This window comes from Doryrhamphus excisus, linkage group LG7, assembly GCF_037039965.1.
Source record: "Doryrhamphus excisus strain RoL-2023G ecotype Guam linkage group LG7, RoL_Dexc_Guam_v1.1, whole genome shotgun sequence".
NCBI classification, from domain to species: domain Eukaryota; kingdom Metazoa; phylum Chordata; class Actinopteri; order Syngnathiformes; family Syngnathidae; genus Doryrhamphus; species Doryrhamphus excisus.
Genome location: NC_136363.1, coordinates 11,687,792 through 11,707,974, shown reverse-complemented (window position 1 = coordinate 11,707,974; position 20,183 = coordinate 11,687,792). Strand labels below are relative to the sequence as shown.

Genomic DNA, 20,183 nt, shown 5'->3' with positions numbered 1-20,183 from the left:
TCCATAACAACCCCCTCCCCCTTCATGGGGGGGGAGTCCAACTGGCAGATACGCCAGTCCTGTCCGAGTGTGGAGGCTTTCCCTGTATGGCCTCAGGCAAGCGAGATGTTTGTGCTCTTCTTCAAACTCTCACACACACATCGCACACACACACACACACACACACAAATAATAATCAGATGATGTCGCCACAGGGGGAAACAGTGCTGCTAACTCCCCCCTCCCTCCCTGATGCACAATGTTAAATAAAAATGAATTCAGTGCAGAAGTAGCTGGAACTAGCAGCAAACTTCATCTGCACGCATTGCACACAATTGGCACGACACAAGCACACACACACACAAAAGGAAAGGGACTTTTATTGGGAAATCAATTTGCGGAAAAAAATCTGGCCTTAGACCAGGGTTCAATCCCACCCTCGGCCATCTCTGTGTGGAGTTTGCATGTTCTCCCCGTGCATGCGTGGGTTTTCTGCGGGTACTCCGGTTTCCTCCCACATTCCAAAAACATGCTAGGTTAATTGGCCACTCCAAATTGTCCATAGGTATGAATGTGAGTGTGAATGGTTGTTTGTCTATATGTGCCCTGTGATTGGCTGGCCACCAGTCCAGGGTGTACCCCGCCTCTCGTCCAAAGACAGCTGGGATAGGCTCCAGCACCCCCGCGACCCTTGTGAGGAAAAGCGCTAGAAAATGAATGAATGAATGACATCTGGCCATTTTGTTGGATGGAAAAATGTGGGTTCCTGGGAAATAACAGGAATGTTCTGGAAAATAAAATTATTTATTATTATTTTCCTCTCTCTGAGAAATCGGGAAATTCAGATATTTTTTTCAGAAAATAGGATTAAAATAGCAAAATAAAATTTTGCCTATTTAGTGGAAAAATTCCCTTTCTTTTTGCTAATTTGTTTCCCAATCAAAGACACTATGACTCCTTCCTGAAAAATAGAAAAAAGGTAGGATTCAACTTCTTCCTACTCCTTTTCAGCCATGTGGAATGTGCTCGACTTCAATGTAACGTTGATGCAAATAAAGCAGATCATTAGCATTGCCATTAGTTCTTGCAGCTTCATTGCAATTAGCATGGAGTCAATCGAGGAGGCGGAATGTTCCAATATAGTATGTAGGATAAAAAAACACAAAATGACGCATAACCGGGATTAGGCTTCTAATTTAGCTTCAAATGTGAAACATTTTTACACAGCGTGTAATAGCCCTCCAGTGTGTGTGTGTGTGTGTGTGTGTGTGTGTGTGTGTGTGTGTGTGTGGCACAAATTAACTTTAATGAACTCTAAATGAGCAAAAATGGGCTTGAAGAGGCCACACAGAAACACACAGTGTCCTGTCTCATTACTCCATTACTTTCCAGGAACTCGGCCAAAAGTCGTTTTTTTTCCCCTTTCTGGTTCCACCGCAAGCTGACGTCCTGGAAAAGTCAGATTGGAGGGGCCAAAGTGGTTGCTTAGTGAGTTCCCATGATGAGTGTAGAGGCTGTAAATCATGTGGAATATTGTAATGAAAACATGAATTGATAATGCACATTAATTTCTATTTCCCATCATCGTCCTGAAGTATCAAAGAGAATTGGAAGGATCAAGTGTGCTGGATTGTATAAATATTTGAAGACCATTTCATATTCTCTATTTCAATATTTCACGTTTGCTGGAGTCACGATGGGCTGTGTGACCACCGCCGCTTTTCCATCGCGTTTTGTGTGAGCCCTATCTGTGCTTTTTGAGGGTGGATGCACGGAGAGACGAGATGTCATGACGACTGCGGACATGGTGTTAGAAATTAGAACGGCCGACCGGGTCACAAACCTGAGCCCACAAAGACGCCCACTGCTGACAAATGTTGGTGTTCATATCCTTTCCTTCTGGATCCAAACCTCCTAAAACTCAGCACCTCATGGGCTCATTTTGTCTGTTTATGTGTCTGCTAATCCACTGTTAACATTAGTGATGGGAACTAGCACCAGTCAGCCAGTGGAACTGGAGTCTTCTTCAACTAGAGAGTCAGCGAGTCCTCATCGAGCATCAGTCAGTCCTTAATACCCGAGTCTCCATCAACCTGCCAGCCAACAAAACTTAAGTCTTTGTCAAGCACCCCTGATTCAGTGAAACCCAAGTCTTCATCAAGTACCCACGAATCAGTGAAACTCTGGTTTTTGTCATCCTTGAGTCAGCGACACTTGAGTCTTGAGTACTTGTGAGTCAGTGAAACTCGACTCTTCATCAAGTACCCATGAAACTCGGGTCTTTGTCAACCCGTGAGTCAATGACCCCTGAGTCTTCATCGAGCATCAGTGAGTCAGTAATACCCGAGTCTCCATCAACCTGCAAGTCAACAAAACTCAAGTCTTTGTCATCAATGAAACCCGAGTCTTCATCAAGTACCCATAAGTCAGCGAAAGTCTTTGTCAAGCACCAGTGAGTCAGTGGAACTGGAGTCTTCTTCAACTCAAGAGTCCATGAAACTGGAGTCTTTGTTGAGTACTCGTGAGTCAGTGAAACTCGACTCTTCATCAAGTATCCATGAGTCAGTGAAACTCGGGTCTTTGTCAACCCGTGAGTCAATGACACCTGAGTCTTCATCGAGCATCAGTGAGTCAGTAATACCCGAGTCTCCATCAACCTGCCAGTCAACAAAACTCAAGTCTTTGTCAAGCACCCGCGAATCAGTGAAACCCGAGTCTTCATCGAGTACCCATGAGTCAGTGAAACTCTAGTCTTTGTCAACCCCTGAGTCAATGACACCTGAGTCCTCATTGAGCACCAGTCAGTCCTTAATACCCGAGTCTCCATCAACCTGCCAGTCAACAACACTGTCAGCGACACTTGAGTCTTTGTCAAGTATTTGTGAGTCAGTGAAACTCGACTCTTCATCAAGTACCCATGAGTCAGTGAAACTCGGGTCTTTGTCAACCAATGAGTCAATGACACCTGAGTCTTCATCGAGCATCAGTGAGTCAGTAATACCCGAGTCTCCATCAACCTGCCAGTCAACAAAACTCAAGTCTTTGTCAAGCACCCGTGAATCAATGAAACTCGAGTCTTCATCAAATACCCATGAGTCAGCGAAACTCTAGTCTTTGTCAAGCCTTGAGTCAGCGACACTTGAGTCTTTGTCAATCCTTGAGTCAGCGACACTTGAGTCTTTGTCAAGCACCAGTGAGTCAGCAAAACTGGAGTCTTTGTCGAGTACTTGTGAGTCAGTGAAACTCAACTCTTCACCAAGTACCCATGAGTCAGTGAAACTCTGGTCTTTGTCAACCCGTGAGTCAATGACACCCGAGTGAGTCAGTGAGTCAATGACACCCGAGTGAGTCAGTGATACCCAAGTCTCCATCAACCTGCCAGTCAACAAAACTCTTTGTCTTTGTCAAGCACCCGCAAATCAGTGAAAACCGAGTCTTCATCAAGTACCCACGAGTCAGTGAATTCTCAAGTCTTTGTCAAGCCTTGAGTCAACCAAACTGGAGTGTTTATCAAGTATCCGTTGAGTCAGTGAAAGTCGGGACTGAGTGCCTGAATTGTTGGTTTTGTGGATTCTGTGGAGCAGCTCGGGTAGGGCGAGTAATGGAGAGTTGATTCGAGGCAAGTAGCACATCTGTTACCTGGTTTCCTTTTTTTAAATTTAGCTTGTGGTAATGGATACGAGTACCTGTGGGTCCCGATTGAGTAAACAACATCTGTAGTTGACACCATCGTACTCTTCAAAGAGCGCTAGACCTCTTGTGTTCTTCCTGGCTGCAACTTTCAATGCAACACAGCCGCCCTCACGTAGCGTGCTGTTGAGGGAACACTTGATTTACAAAACAAAAAGCCACAATGAGGGTATGGCATTTACGAGCCGGCGTGTTGTTGTTGCCGTGGTTTCCAGGTGCTCTTATGAGATTATTGGCACACAGATGCATGCCGCATGTGCTGCTTGCATCAGGTAGCATGTAGAATATATCAAGGACACGCTCATTAGCGGCAACACAAGTGTGTATTACACTCGTCCCATTTCACTGCCTAATCGGCTTTGTGGAATTACTCTAACTGGACGCTCAGGCTTTTAAGCACCTTAATTGGCTCCCAGAACTTTGTGTGTGTGTGTGTGTGTTGTTGTTGCGGCTGAGGTCCAAACCACCATGAATCCCCCACTATTGTTTTTACAACTGTCATGGAGAGCCGTTTCTTCATAATAGGTGCAGTTTCACACACATGGAAACACATTCATGATAATAGCCCAGTATACTATAAGCTATGAAAAGTGTAATAAAATACAGTAAGTACTCTAATTATCGCCAGAGTGTATGCGGTAATGTAAAACAACAGGCAGAGAAAGTAATAATAATAAAACCCAAGGTGTCCATAAGCGGAGATACTACGTATACAGTAGGTACGGAGAACCCAGGCAAGCTAGGTGTATAAGCCACCCATGACGTACCGCTCTATAAGCCATATAAGTCAGTGAGGACCAGGCTGCTCTTTATTTGACAGAGGCAATCATAACAGTTTCATCTTACAAACATTAAAGTCACACAGCAACTTAACACTAAAAAGGACCTGAGGAAATATACATTGCATGTACTAATACACCACAGCAGCTAGATGGATGGTGCTGCAAAGCTGCCTCCAGTCCACCAGAGGGAGCCTGGATCACAGAGCCCAGAGGGAGGCTGACATCATCGCAGCTCGAGTCTTTGTCAACCCGTGAGTCAGTGACACTCGAGTCTTCCTCAAGCACCCGTAAGTCAGTGAAATTTGAGTCTTCGTCAAGCATCTGTGAGTCATTGAAACTTTAGTCTTTGACATCTTGTGAGTCGTTGAAACTTGAGTCTTCGACACCCTGTGAGTCGTTGAGACTTGAGTCTTCGACACCCTTTGAGTCGTTGAAACTTGAGTCTTCGACACCCTTTGAGTCGTTGAAACTTGAGTCTTTGACACCCTGTGAGTCATGTAAATTTTAGTCTTTGACACCCTGTGAGTCTTTGAAACTTACTTGAGTCTTCGACACCCTGTGAGTCATGGAAACTTGAGTCTTCGACACTCTGTGAGTCGTTGAAACTTGAGTTTTTGACACCCTGTCAGTCATGGAAACTTTAGTCTTTGACACCCTGTGAGTCGTTGAAACTTGAGTCTTCTACACCCTGTGAGTCATTGAAACTTGAGTCTTCGACACCCTGTGAGTCATGGAAATTTTAGTCTTCGAGACCCTGTGAGTCATGGAAACTTTAGTCTTCGACATCCTGTGAGTCGTTGAAACTTGAGTCTTTAACACCCTGAGAGTCATTGAAATTTAAGTCTTTGACACCCTGTGAGTCATTGAAACTTGAGTCATCGACACCCTGTGAGTCATTGAAACTTCAGTCTTTGTTGAGCAACTGCTGGTCAGCGGAACATGAGTCTTCCTCAACCCATGAGTTGGTGAAACTCGCGTCTTGGACACCCTGTGAGTAATTATGGGCCCGACAGTGACCGTGCTCCCCTCGTTGTGTTCTTTGTGCGGACCCAAGCATGCCCTCATTGTGTTGCCGCTCGCTAAGAGCCGGCAAAGAACAGCACTCGGTCACAAAGAGCAGCGGCCTTAATCCCGTCCTCCTCATCCTCAGCGCCTTTTTAAGAGGACGAGTGCTTCCTGTGAGCGCCAACACCAGCTCACATTTTTTTTTTTGCCATTTCTCCGGTGGGCCCCTTCACCTCCTCCTCCTACTTCATGGTCCGCATTAGCTTGGAAATGACTCACCCGACCTCAAGCCATTTAAAAGAGAGAAAGGATGGATGCGGGGGGTGGGGTGGGGTGGTGGGGGGAGGCTGATGGCTGGTTCTGTTGATCAGCATCAACAGCTCAGTTCTGGATCCAATCAGCTGCTGCATTCAGCCCAGCAGAATAAGGCCAGAAACACAAAGACAGACAGTAGTGCTGATGAAATTCCACGTGTAATGCGATGCAGGCGGTGTGTGTGTGTGTGTGTGTGTGTGTGGAAGCCTGACCACTTGTAGGCGTGTGTGTGTGTGCGTGTGTGTGTGTTGCATGAATTCAAGCGTGGACGTGGGCTGAATTAATGAAGGCACAGACATGTAGGTGAGAGACATCACACTAATTACACCAGCAGTGCTGTAGCCCGGCCATCAATAATGTTCATTAAACCACTGAACCCTCCATCTACTTGACATGTGTGCACGCGTGTGTGTGTGTGTGTGTGGGTGAATAAGTGGTGAATAAGCGGCACGGTTTCATGATGGATCACTGCACATTTGAAATGAAACGCTTTTTCAGTTGGTAGAGGAAATCTTAAAAATCACATTATTTACCTTTCAAGCAGCCGTGTTTGGCTCACGGCTCTGTTAGCCTCTCCTGCCGTCGCTTGTTTGCTTTAAATCAGAGAGGAGGATTAGATTACAGCAGGGGCGGCCCAACTTTTTCCAGCCAGAACCGCCTACAGATAAATTCAAGGATAAGTGCACTTTTTTGGGGGGGTGGGGGGTTATGAACATGTGTCTTTCTCAACATATAATGAGATGGGACGCACATATTCCACCCCTATTTACATAATAATACCTGCATATTAACCTAGCTACGTGATTATTATTGTTCTTAACATTGTTACGCCCAAGAACTACATTCCTGGTGTAGTGACACCTCGCCACACCACACCAGCTAGCGACTAGCCAGCTAGCGACTCCATTCACCACACACTGGCTCACAATGCCTCAGGCCTGATCCATTTTGTGCTAAAAGCGATCCAAACAAAGTCATCAAAACGTCTTAGCCTGAGCCTTCAGGATACTTGAAGAAGTTACACTCTCTACCCTGAGGTGCCTGTCATAAAAGTGAGATATAGCAATATTCATTTTCACTTTCACCGCATCAAACCTTCAACAACTCCAGGCCATAACCAGAAATTATTATGTTGAAATCTCTTTTAAATGTTTTTATTTGAGAAGAACATCTAATTTTTCCACATAAAATTAAAAGAAATATAATATAATGTAATAAAAATATAATTGATTATTAATTATAATTATATATTTATATATAATATATAATTAAAATTAATTAATTAAAATATAATTTTAATGATAATTTAATTTAATGATTTTTTTTATTTTATATATTTTTATTATTATTTTTTAATTCTTGACTAGATCATGACTTGTTTCTGATGCGTAATTATTTTTATCATTGAAGTCAATGGGACCAAATCGGTCCTGAGGTTAAGGATGTTCTATATTCGCATTTTGGTTCCTCCATATCTCATCAATAATTCATTTATTTTACAATAAAACAACTTTTTACTGAAACCGGCCCCCGGCCTGTACTTTGGACACACTGCATGACTATGTTGTCTGCTTACTATTCTACTTATTCACAAAGTTCTACAGTAGCTGTTATTGCCTTTATATTCTACAGTTGATGCTGGTGGCACACAATGTCCTAGTTTGTTGTTGTTTTTGGGGCAAACCGTTCAGAAACAAAGAAAAAAACTCATCATTAATCCCCCCCACCCCCACCCCGAATGGAAGCATCTCTGTTATAGGCTCCAGCTCACTGCTGACCCTAAGGACGACAAGACGTATAGAAAATGGATGGATGGATGAAAAAAGCTACTTCTCTCTCTTTGTGTGTGTGTGTGTGTGTGTGTGTGTGGGTGGGTGGCAGAGGTGGACCTGTAAAGTGGTCTGGAAATGATGGCGCCCTCACCGCCGCATAAAGACCCTCATATATCTGCAGCCATCATGGCAGAAGAATGGAGTTTTGTAGCAGACTGTAAAAATAAAATAGCTGTAGCTTGAGGCTTTGGTCTCCTGCATGATTTTCCACAGTGGTCCGATGTGTTTATCTATGCTCTTTGTGGCAGGCACACTTATTTACTAGTGTGTGTGTGTGTGTGGATTCATGTCTTATAAGTCTTATTTTCTTTTATTATGGCTACGCTATTGGCTAGTATGGGTGGAAAGGTGACTATAGGGGTGTTATTTCATGTCAAGAGGGCTCTAATGATGTTAAAAATTGTATTTAGATAGTCACAAACAGGTTCCCTATGTCTTATACAGTATGTCTTATTTTCTCTTACGTCTACTATATTGGGTACTATACTATGAGTGTACAGGTGACTAATAGGGTTGTTATTTTGTATCTAGAGGCCTCTAATATATTCAAAAACTGTATTTAGAGGGTTGTAAACAGGTTTTATTGTCCACTATATTGGGTAGTATGCGTGTACAGGTGACTATAGGGGTGTTATATTATGTCTAGATGGCTCTAATGATGTTAAAAATTGTATTTAGATGGTCACAAACAGGTTCTCTATGTCTTATACAGTATGTCTTATTTTCTCTTATGTCTACTATATTGGGTACTATACTATGAGTCTACAGGTGACTATAGGGGTGTTATTTTGTATCTAGAGGCCTCTAATATTGTCAAAAACTGTATTTATAGGGTTGTAAACAGGTTTTATTGTCCACTATATTGGGCAGTATGCGTGTACAGGTGACTATAGGGGTGTTATATTATGTCTAGGTGGCTCTAATGATTAAAAAAAAATGTATTTAGAGGGTCTTCTTCAATGCCACAAAATTGGGTTTGAAATTTACAGGAAAGCACCAAACATGGGGCATTCAAAGGTGAAAGATCAGGTCAGAATATTTTTGGTGTCATTCCCATTTCTTCTTTTTGCATTTTGAAGCTATACTTGAGCCTCCTTCAGGTCCAACAGTGCAAATTGTGTGTGCTTGCAGTGTTTCAACTGGTGTTAAAATTTTGATCGGGAGTGTATGTTATTGTTTATGTATGTGTGTTTTGTCATTGTTCTTTGCATGGTTTGTCCTACGTTAGAGGAATAATATGATGGGCATGCCCATAATAATGATACCAGACAGTATGCTTTTCAGCCTTCCTCTTCCATGTGCACATCAATAAAAGTTGAGCCGCAGTTTGGAAACTGCAGCTAGAAAGGGATGGTATAAGCTCCGTGTTTGTGTGCACTATTCACCGCCTGATAGCTGGTAGTTGGATTCAAACCCCCCACCCCCCACCCCCTTCCAAGCAGCCAATAACATGTCCTCCTTTCACGTCTTTTCAGCAAACAAGACGCTCCGTACTTTTCACTACAGGCTCTCGGTGTCTTAGACAAGCAGTAAAAAAGTACAATCTGGCTCTGAGGCAGGAACCCAGAGGAATGATCAAATTGCCCCCCCCCCGTCCCCACACCACCCCCCCACTGAACCCTCCCATCCCCACATTAGCGCTTTGTCGTCGTAATCACTGGCCGCCCGGCGGTGCTCCATCTGCAAGTGGCAATCTGCCTTTGATTAAATCCGACTTTCCTGAGTGCGCTCGCCACTCCGCCGCAGTTCCCGGACCGTAATAAGCGTGCAATTGAGCCCAGCGGGTGGGCAGGGCACGGGGGTTGGAGAGGGCTGCGAGACGTTCAACCCTCCGCGGGCTCTCGACCTTCTTTCACCAAGGTCGGGGCGCACATCTTTTCAGAGAGGTGCGGCGGATTAGCGGGCCGCTGGAGGCGGTGTGATGGTGTGAGAGAATGTTCTGCATAAAGTTTAACGGCCTCGCTGGCTGGAAAAGGTCAGCGGGACTCGACGGGTGATTGAACCTGAAGGGGCGTCCCGGCGACAGAAGCTAGTGGCTGAAGACCAGGCAACCTTTGCATGCTCAAAGGCTGCTGGTGTTGGCTCAGCAGGTGGGAACCTACTTTACAGGCCTGTTTGTGTCACTCATGCACTATAAATGTGTGTGTGCAAAAATCATTCATTCATTCATTTTCCGCTATTCTCACAAGGGTCGCGGGGGTGCTGGAGCCTATCCCAGCTGTCTTCGGACGAGAGCCGGAGTACACCCTGGACTGGTGGCCAGCCAATCACAGGGCACATATAGACAAACAACCATTCACACTCACATTCATACCTATGGACAATTTGGAGTGGCCAATTAACCTAGCATGTTTTTGGAATGTGGGAGGAAACCGGAGTACCCGGAGAAAACCCACGCATGCACGGGGAGAACATGCAAACTCTAAACAAAGATGTCCGTCGAGGGTGGGATTGAACTCGGGTCTCCTAGCTTTGAGGTCTTCGCGCTAACCACTCGACTGCCATGCAACAAAGTCCTACATTCATTCATTCATTTTCTACCGCTTTTCCTCACGAGGGTTGCGGGGGGTCTGTCTTCGGGCATAAGGCGGGGTACACCCTAGACTGGTCGGGGAGAACATGCAAACTCCACACAGAGATGCCCGAGGGTGGGATTGAACCCTGGTCTCCTAGCTGTGAGGTCTGCGAGCTAACCCCTAGACCGCCCCAAAGTCCTACAATTATCCTAAAATAACACATTTTCATTATGCTAGGTTCGCCTATTCATTCATTCATTCATTTTCTACCGCTTATCCTCATGAGGGTCGCGGGGGTGCTGGAGCCTATCCCAGCTGTCTTCGGGGGAGAGGCGGGGTATACCCTGGACTGGTCACCAGCCAATCACAGGTCACGTATAGACAAACAACCATTCACACTCACATTCATACCTATGGACAATTTGGAGTGGCCAATTAACCTAGCATGTTTTTGGAATGTGGGAGGAAACCGGAGTACCCGGAGAAAACCCACGCATGCACGGGGAGAACATGCAAACTCCACACAAAGATGGCCACCGAGGGTGGAATTGAACTCTGTGAGGTCTGCACGCTAACCACCCGACCGCCGTGCAGTGTGTGCAAAAATCAGCATGTCCAATATGTGTGGTCTCCAAAAGTAGGGTCTAGTTAGCACTGTGTCAGCAAACATTGGCATTGACTGCTGTGGCTGTAGGCAACCTCTGGATGCAATAGTTTACCTATCTCTGCATGCGCTATAAAAAGTGATGATGTGAAACTGAGTTGTGAGTTGTCACAAGCACGTTCAATGCTGGCTCCCACTTTGCCGGTTCAACGCCAACAGGTCCGGAAACTGTTTGTGTCTCAGAGGAAGGACATTTAACAACATTAAAATGTGAAAGTTTTTTTTTTTTGTCTTTTTAATTCCAAAAGTCAGCACTGTGGTGGGCGGCCTCTGTCACAGCCATATGTACTCGCTGTTGTTTTTGTCTTTTCATGCTTTAAAGCGCTCTTGTCCTTTGCACCAAAAGCAGCTTTTAATGAGAATTCTCCCGTGGATGCTCGCCGTGCTTCAGGTGTGTGCGTGCGTGTGAATTCTATTTTAGTTGTATTTTTGATGCCGCCGCTCTCCTCGTTTTAGCTTATCCTGACGCACACTAGCGGACATGCACCCCCCCAACCCCCCCACCCTCCTTCCCTCCACCCTGCCTTAATCTGCGGCATGTACATGACACTAATACAGAGACTGATATAAGCCCCCCCGCCCCGACCCCGCGCCCGCCTCTCGGCGTGACGTTTATCACTGAGTTTCTTTTAAGCAGGCAGCTCGCCGCCATTGAAGACGCGGCGGGATGACAAGCATGGCCTACTTCCTGTTTAACCATCATCTCGCTGCTTCTTATTGTTAGATATTGTTTGGGGTGGGGGGGCATGCTGAAGCATCTCTAGCTGGGGAAGGATTTGACGGTGATGTTGATCATGCACATATTCATCACAACTTATACGTATGTGTAGCAGGGATCTTCTCACACACGCACACACACACACACACACACACAATGTTGTCTTGGCTCCAGAGTGTGCATGCATGCATGAATAGACGTCACATTTCTAAAAAGAAATGCTGTGTCTGGATTTGTACACTACCGTGCTTACTCTTAAGTACACTTTACTTCAAGGTTAAGTGCACTTTATTTGTGGAATGTTTGCCCATCATCTCCAATCCTTTTGCGGGACATGAACACACATGGCTTTCTCTTGTCTGTGCATTCTAAAGATAGAAACAGTTAGCATGAAGGAGCTAGCATTGTGTGTACTGGGATACACTTATGTAGACTAGAAGTGTAGTATAGTATATTGTAGTATTATTTTAACCATCACATGACTTTCCATGGAGTTCCCATAGCAACGTAGATCTATGTACATCTGGCGTGGGCTTTTCCAAACAAAAAGACAGCATCAGTGGCGTAGCTCCAATATGAGTGCTACCTTTGCTAGTGGCCTGAGGCAAGCTAGTCACTAGCCGCCAAGGGGGGGTGGGTGGGGGGGGGGTTGGCTAGGTGTCTGAAATTGCCTTCATTGTGGTCTTAAAAGTCTTTTAAAGTATGAAATTTGATTTGAAAGCTGCAGAGACTGATAGCATAGTGAGGGTGGGGGGGGCGTCACAGGTTACCCAGCATGCCTTGTGGCATGTTTGTTCAGGCGTGGGCATTTACATTGATGTCTGTGTGACTCGACGCCGGTGACGCCACCTACTGTATGGAGTTGTAACAGCGGTGCATTCAAAGACAGTCCCATTATAATGTGTTTATGCATGAGGGCTGCCATGAATAACAGCCCGAGTGAGATATCTCACCACAGTAATAATTCGGGCGCATATATTGGACAGCTTAGCACATCTTAGCCAAAGCTGGAGTGTTTTTAGCGCTTTGAAGAAAAATAAATAAAAAAAGAAAAGTGAATAATATGAAAGTGGCCCCCACAAAGAAGCGTTCCCTCGCTGCGCCAAACAAAGAATCCATCCTACTTAACGACCAGTCATCATCCCTCACAGCTCCATCCCGCCTTGAAAAAGGAAGCGGCTCCTTCTAACGGCTCTTTGTTTTTTGTTTTTATGTGAGCTGGTGCACAGAATAACGTTTTGAAGCGCTTGATTAAAAGACTTTGTGGACGCCTGCAGAAGTCCATCCGTCAGCCGCGCTCCCGCCGCGGAACGTGACGGATGCTGGGAAATGCGGACCATAAATATAAATAACCTTCTGGCCCACTTGCTTTTGTTTCGGTTCCGCTTCTCAGCTGGACCTTAGTAACCCGCCCCTTCATGCACCCCCCCCATGTCATCAGCATGCCGTCTTCTCTCTGATTGGATCGGAACCCCTCCATCATACCTTTTCATTTCCCGCTGCGGCCCTCATCAACACGCATCATCGTCATTAAAGCCGTGATTTCATGGGGGGGGAAGCCATCGCTTGGCCCACGCCGCGCTCCTTCCTGCCAGCTGTTTGATTGGCAGCGGCGGCGCCAGACGGGTACCAACGTCACACAGGAAGCCCTTCGGAGGGGACGCCTCGCCGCGTGTGTGTCACAATTGGCCCCGCCCTGTCTCATCATGCAAATGAGGCGCAGTCGGAAGCGAGCTGGTGTCCTCGACCATTTTTAAAGGCTTCTGATCAGCCACTTGTGCCCACCCCCACTCCCCTTCCCTTCGAGCTTGTCTGGCTGGTCGTCTCTTGGGAGGAGGAAGAGGATGAGAGGAAGAGTCCAGGCGGCTAATTAGGCTGCTGGGAAAAATCAAGAGAGGAAAAAGTGGGAGGGCTTGAGGGACGGAGAATATGGTGGCGCTTTGAAGGCGCAGCTGTGTGCTAGTTTCCTTCAAATCACCCCACTGGACGTGTGTGTGTGTGTGTGTGTGTGTGTGTGTGCGTGCGTGTGTGTGTTGAAGGCCAAACAAGTGGCGTTGTGTTTGGGGGCAAACTTGGCTCACACCAACGTGAAGTACCTGCTGAAGTAGTACTAGAAGTTAAAGTACTTGTCAGCCTGATCCCAGCCATGACCGCACACATAGAAGACAGCAGGCGCCACTTCCTTAACCGCAGCCACCAACTTCCTGTGTCTTCTCCTCCACCCGTTTCTCCATCCTTCCTTCCAACCCCTCCATCCTCTCTGCAGAAGCCTTGGAGGACCCGTCCAGCGCCGGCGTAGTGGCGGGCGCCGTGATTGGCTCTCTCCTGGCCCTGCTCTTGGTAGTGGCGCTGGTCGGCGTGCTGCTGACTCGAGGCCGCCGCCGGGGTAACCGCGCCTTTGCCGGGGACTCGGCGGCGGGAACGGGCGGCGGCGGCAGCAGCGGCAACGGTGCCGATTATGGCAACAAGGCCCGTCTGCTGTTCGGCGGTGAGGGCAAGAACGGCGGCGGCGGCAACAACAACGGGCCGGCGTACACGTACCGCGAGGGCTGCGACAATGCCGGGACTCTGACGGAAAAGGCCAACGACTTCCACCACCTCCGCCTCCACCGCCACCACGCCGGCGCCACGCTCTCCGCCCACGACATCCTTCTCAGCGGCGAGCTGGACGACGCCGAGAGGAGGAAGTTTGACGACAGCACGGAGGAGGAGGAGGAGTGCTACGATGGGAATGCCCTACCGCCGGCGTATCACATCCACAGGGGCCGTGGCGGCGAGGAGGACATGTACCTGGATGATGACATGGAGTCTCAGAGGGACGGCTCCGTAATTTCCCGGACTGCCATCTACGTCTGATTCGGGAAAGATCAAGTTGGTCGACCTATGAACCCGGTGAGAGCGCCGTGTGACGCTCGGATCGGAAGGAAACATGGCTGACCGTGACCGCCCATGACGCATCAAAAACCATGGACCTCGGCGCCGCTTGTCACCGTCGTGTTCTTCTTCCTTCAGCTTCGCGAGTGGTCATGTGACTGTAGTTTCTTGGCTTCTCATGGCGGCGCTTCACCGACTTCCCGCTGATGTAGCGAGAGTCGCTTACGTGATAACGTGCGGCCGCTGTGGTGTTAATGGCGTTGCTGTTGTCGTAGATGTTGTCGTCGTCGTTGTTGTCCGTTGTTGTTGTGTAGCCGTCGTGTTGATCTCGCTAGGGAAAGAGAATTCCCCATTGGGTCGCTAATGACACGTAGGATGGGTATAAATAGAAATATATATGATTTTCATCCTCCCGCCTCCTCTTCCTCTTCATGCATGCTGATCTATGGCTTCCATCTCCATCTCATGCCTTGTTTACACAATGGCCGCACATCCATAGCTGCTATTTATAGAACAAGCCAATCATTGGCTTTGTTTCATATCCTACGGAATGGACCTCATTCAGCGTCCTCCTCCCCTAAATCCTCCTTCGCTCACGCATCCTTTCAAGAAGATTGCCGCTTTCATTCCTATTTTTCTCTTCTGGGATTTGTCCCAACAAATCCTACAAACGGAGTACTTACATACTTTGGGACGCCGGCACGACTCAGCGATTACAATTTTTGTCTTCTTTGGATTAGGATTTTAATTACAGTTGTATCGTCATCATTTTTTCAATATTTTTAGTCTCAATTGGAGCGTTTCCCCAACATGTGCTTTGTCTTTTTACAATGACAATTAGCGCACACTGGTGTATACCAGGGGTCTCAAACTCGCGGCCCGTGGGCCAAATGTGGCACGTGGGACACAAGTTTTGAGGCCCCCGTCTTTATATGAAAGTTTAATGTTAGTGCGGCCCATGAGAGTTTGATATGAATGCCATATGGTTTCATGAACCCAGAAATAGCAGCTCAAAGTTGTGTGCACACCGGACACAACGATTGACACGATTTTGCCCCGCCCACACGCGAGCTAACGAGCTCACCTGTTTTGCATTTTATCTCATCATGCATGACTGGGATCAAAACACGGAAAAAGTGTAGGATATAGCAGAAGCAGAAGCATTGAAGACAGTTTCTTTATTATTTTTTTTCCCGTTTTTAATAAATGAAATTTTTTTAATTTAATTTTTACATTTGAATTAAATTTTTTTATTAAATTAAATTTGCTACATTCTGAATTTTTCGCAATATTTTGACATTTTTTTGCATTTAAAAACAAATTTCTGAAAAATTGGCAGATATTTTATCAGGCGATCCAAATGTTGGCGATAACGCGGCGTCTTGTGGTTGCAGTTCACCTTCGCTGAATTGCACTACGCTGTAAAAAGTCATGCGTACTCAGAAACGAAGTACACCATGTACGTACTGAAGTGCGCTGATCCCATTTGAAGTATCCCGTTTCAGGCACACTAGCCGTGAATCCACCGTTGGATTCCTGTTGGAGATCAGATACCGGCTTCACCCTGTCCCATCATGACCCCCACCCACTCGTCCTTCAGTGGGGACATTTATATGATGGTAATTAACTTGGACCATCTGGCACCGATGCCCAGCTTCCACTCTGAGGGTGCGTTCACACTTGTCGTGTTTTGTTCAGTTAAAAGGTGAAAATCTTGGTCTGTGTGTGAAACACAGGAACTTATGTAACTTCTTCTTCCTTCCATCTTAGCTGGTAAAAATTCAATTAGTGGTCTGCTTATGTGAGATTTAGTTGGTCCACAAACGGGAATGCTAACCGAAAGGCACTGAAGTGACCGTCAAGGGTGGATAGAACCCTTTGGGTTGGGAGGTAGGTCTTGGCCTCCAGGTGAAGGAGTTCAAGTCTTGGAGTCTTGTTCCCCAGTGAGGGAACGCTGGAGCATGGACGTGGTGAAGAGAGAGCAGAGTTGGAAGGCTCTTGATTTACGGATGGATCAATGTTCCTACCTTCACCGATGGTCACAAGGTTTGGGTTGAGACCAAAAGATCAGAGGTAGAAGCGACCAAAATGAGTTCCGTCCGTCGGGTGTCTGGACTCACCTTGTTGGGGCGCCTAGAGACTCAGCATCTTCAAATTGGAGGCAATGGTTCTCAGTTGGTGAAGGGCGGATTGGGTTGGCGGTCAGGTATCTGAGGGTGTTGTTTACCACTGAGACAAGGCTGTACCAAGGTACCAAGGTTGTACCTGAAGCCGGAAGGCAAAACTCTTGACCTATGCGTTTATCGATGTTCCTCCCCTCACTTATGGTCATGTGTTTTGGGGAGTGACCCAATGAGCAAGAAGGCAGATACAAGAGACCAAAATGAGTTCCTCTATCTGGTTCATGCTAAAAGACTAGGTAGGACAGCCCTTGGTCTAGCTGGTTCATGATAAAATACCAGGCAGGACAGCTCTAGGTCTATCTGGTTCATGCTAAAAGACTAGGTAGGACAGCTCAAGGTCTATCTGGTTCATGCTAAAAGACCAGGTAGGACAGCTGTAGGTCTATCTGGTTCATGATAAAATACCAGGTAGGACAGCTGTAGGTTTATCTGGTTCATGATAAAATACCAGGCAGGACAGCTCTAGGTCTGTCTGGTTCATGCTAAAAGACGAGGCAGGACAGCTCTAGGTCTATTTGGTTCATGCTAAAAGACCAGGTAGGACAGCTCTAGGTCTATCTGGTTCATGCTAAAAGACTAGGTAGGACAGGTCAATGTCTAGCTGGTTCATGCTGACCATGCTCAAAGACTAGGTAGGACAGCTCTAGGTCTATCTGGTTCATGCTAAAAGACTAGGTAGGACAGCTCAAGGTCTATCTGGTTCATGCTAAAAGACTAGGTAGGACAGCTCTAGGTCTATCTGGTTCATGCTAAAAGACTGGAGCGGTCCTAAGAAATAATTGGGCATTTAGTCTCCTGGACGCCTCCCTGGTGAGAAGTTCCGGGCATGCCCAAACCGGAGGAGGCCCCAGACCTTGAAGCCTTGAAGTCTTCCCCCGCTGCCCGGACTTGGCTAAGCGGAATAAAAGGCATGGATGGATAATCGGGATCAGATTACTGGAGTACAAGTGTGAACGCACTCAGTAGAACCTTCTTCAGAACGTACGAATGAGGCCTGTCGCTAGGTTGATCCGCCAGTTGCAGACGTCGCACGTACCGAAAGTGAAAAGTCGCAGCTTCTTTGACACCCACGCCGCCTTCATCTGCCGCTTCATTTGCATCACGTATTTTTTTGCAGCGGAGAGAACGTGAAAAGTGCTGAGTTCCGTGCCGTGTTTGGTTTGTTGGACTCCGAAGTGGATAAATAACTAAATAAATAAATAAGGGCTGTGTGAGTATTTTCCCAATAAAGTGGCTTTGCTTCATTTAGTGCTACGCTAGTCCGTGGTGTCGTCTGCTCGCTGGTATTTTTGGATCTGTGAGGACAAACCTGCAAAGGTGGGGGACGTGTTCTCGCCTCCGAGAAGACTTTCTGATCAAAAAGGAGTATCTGTGCGAGTGTGAAAAGAAGGCTGATCTTGTCGTACAAGGGAAGCCATTAGCAGCTTTTGCGTCTGCGTTTTGCCGGGTCTTGATTGTCTCTGAACATCTTCTGTCGGCCGTTTCATCCGGAACGTTCCGCCGCCTTCCTCATAACTGGCAGCTTGTAGCGGCTTGGCAAAGTGGTGTGAATAAAAAAAAAAAAGACGCCGTCGTCATGTGATCGTGTTTGTTGTATCGCTGCCATCATCTCCAAAAGGGCGCGTTCACGCTGCCTCGCTCGCCCCAAAATGGAGAGTGAGAGAAAAAAGGACTTTTCTTAATACTGTTTGGAGGATCTTTCACACTATAAATAAAAATCCCTGACGGAGGCTGCGGTTTCATCTCCTTCTAGCACCTTTTGTTAGACTGCTGCACGCCTCAGCACTTCTCTCTGGTGCATTCCCGCGCTCCCGAGTTCCAAGGAGTCGACGGGGATCAGGACTTTACTGCCTAATTAGCGCCAGAGCCTTTGCAGCGTGCAGGCGCCCTTTGCGAGATCCCACGCAACTTTTTCTCTGTTTCTTTTTTCTTTTTTTCACAACTCATTTTAATAAAAGACTGTGGTAATTAATGAAGCTGAGCTGTGTTGTGATTACCCACGACGCACCACGTGGCACCTGCTCCTGGATGGGGGTCTTCTGAGCAGCAGGTCGCACCATTCCATCGGTCCAATTCAGAATATGACAAACTTAGTCAGGAATAAAGTTAAATTAGGACAACCTTACTGCTGGACAAGAGAGCTTATCAAAGATCCTCTCTATGACACGAGGGCTGTGCTGCTTTTAGGAATCTGATGCGGAACCACTAGTCAATGATTCTGCAGGTAGGACAGCTCTAGAGACTGGTGCTGTCCTGGTCTCCTTGGTCTTTGAGCATGAATCATATAGCTCTAGAGCTGTCCCATCTTTTAAGTCAGTTCATGCTCAAAGACCAGGTAGGACAGCTCTAGGTCTATCTGGTTCGTGCTAAAAGACCAGGTAGGACAGCACTAGGTCTATCTGGTTCATGCTAAAAGACCAGGTAGGACAGCTCTAGGTCTATCTGGTTCATGCTAAAAGACCAGGTAGGACAGCTCTAGGTTTATCTGGTTCACGCTAAAAGACCAGGTAGGACAGCACTAGGTCTATCTGGTTCATGCTAAAAGACCAGGTAGGACAGCACTGGGTCTATCTGGTTCATGCTCAAAGACCAGGCAGGACAGCACTAGGTCTATCTGGTTCATGCTAAAAGACCAGGTAGGACAGCACTGGGTCTATCTGGTTCATGCTAAAAGACCAGGTAGGACAGCTCTAGGTCTATCTGGTTCATGCTAAAAGACCAGGTAGGACAGCTCTAGGTTTATCTGGTTCATGCTAAAAGACCAGGTAGGACAGCACTAGGTCTATCTGGTTCATGCTAAAAGACCAGGTAGGACCGCACTGGGTCTATCTGGTTCATGCTCAAAGACCAGGCAGGACAGCACTAGGTCTATCTGGTTCATGCTTAAAGACCAGGTAGGACAGCACTGGGTCTATCTGGTTCATGCTCAAAGACCAGGTAGGACAGCTCTAGGTCTATCTGGTTCATGCTAAAAGACCAGGTAGGACAGCACTAGGTCTATCTGGTTCATGCTCAAAGACCAGGTAGGACAGCTCTAGGTCTCTGTGACACGAGGGCTGTGCTGGTTTTAGGAATCTGATGCGGAACCACTAGTCAAAGATTCTGCATGACAGAAGCACTGCTGTTTTTAGCAATCTGCTAAAAAAAAAGCGCTAGTCATGGGGTCTCTATATAACAGTTTGGCTGTTTTAGGAATCGAGCACGAGTCAAAGATCCTCTATATAAAAAGAAGCTGTGCCAAGGTTTGAAATAAAATCACAAGCTGGTTTCGCTACAGATGGCAAATTATTGATAATGAATTCATTTTATTTTTCCAAAAGAAGCTGGGACCTGAAAAAGGCCCCCATGCAGCACATTGGACACCCCTGCCTTAAAGCAACCTGATGGACAAACATCCCTGCCACACATGCTTGCACAACAGCACCCCTGCCAAGTCCTCGCCACTGCGAGGGCGTCGCTTGGCTGTCACGGGGCGAGCGCGGGGGCAGCGGCATCAGTGAGGGTGGTCGCTTGGCGCTCCATCTGGAGAATTTCATATCAACGCCGCCGAGGGAGAAGAATAAGCAGCTAAAGAATAGAAGATGGAGGTGTGAAGATACCACTAATCCATGAACCATCTCAGACC

The 20,183-nt window shown here is 46.8% G+C and overlaps 1 protein-coding gene across 2 annotated transcripts in view; it reads left to right on the top strand.

The window, feature by feature from the left end:
- The window catches only part of pvrl2l (PVR cell adhesion molecule related 2 like), a 137,034-nt gene that overhangs the window by 68,185 nt on the left and 48,666 nt on the right, over positions 1 to 20,183 (top strand). The window contains exon 7 of one of the 2 annotated variants that reach the window (XM_058047572.2): positions 13,768 to 18,946. The exons of the other annotated variant lie outside the window; for it this stretch is intronic. Within the exon in view, the coding sequence (XP_057903555.2) occupies positions 13,768 to 14,357 (590 nt within the window). The 3' untranslated portion in view covers positions 14,358 to 18,946. Of the gene's footprint in view, positions 1 to 13,767; positions 18,947 to 20,183 lie in introns of those variants that run through there. 2 annotated transcript variants of the gene reach the window in all.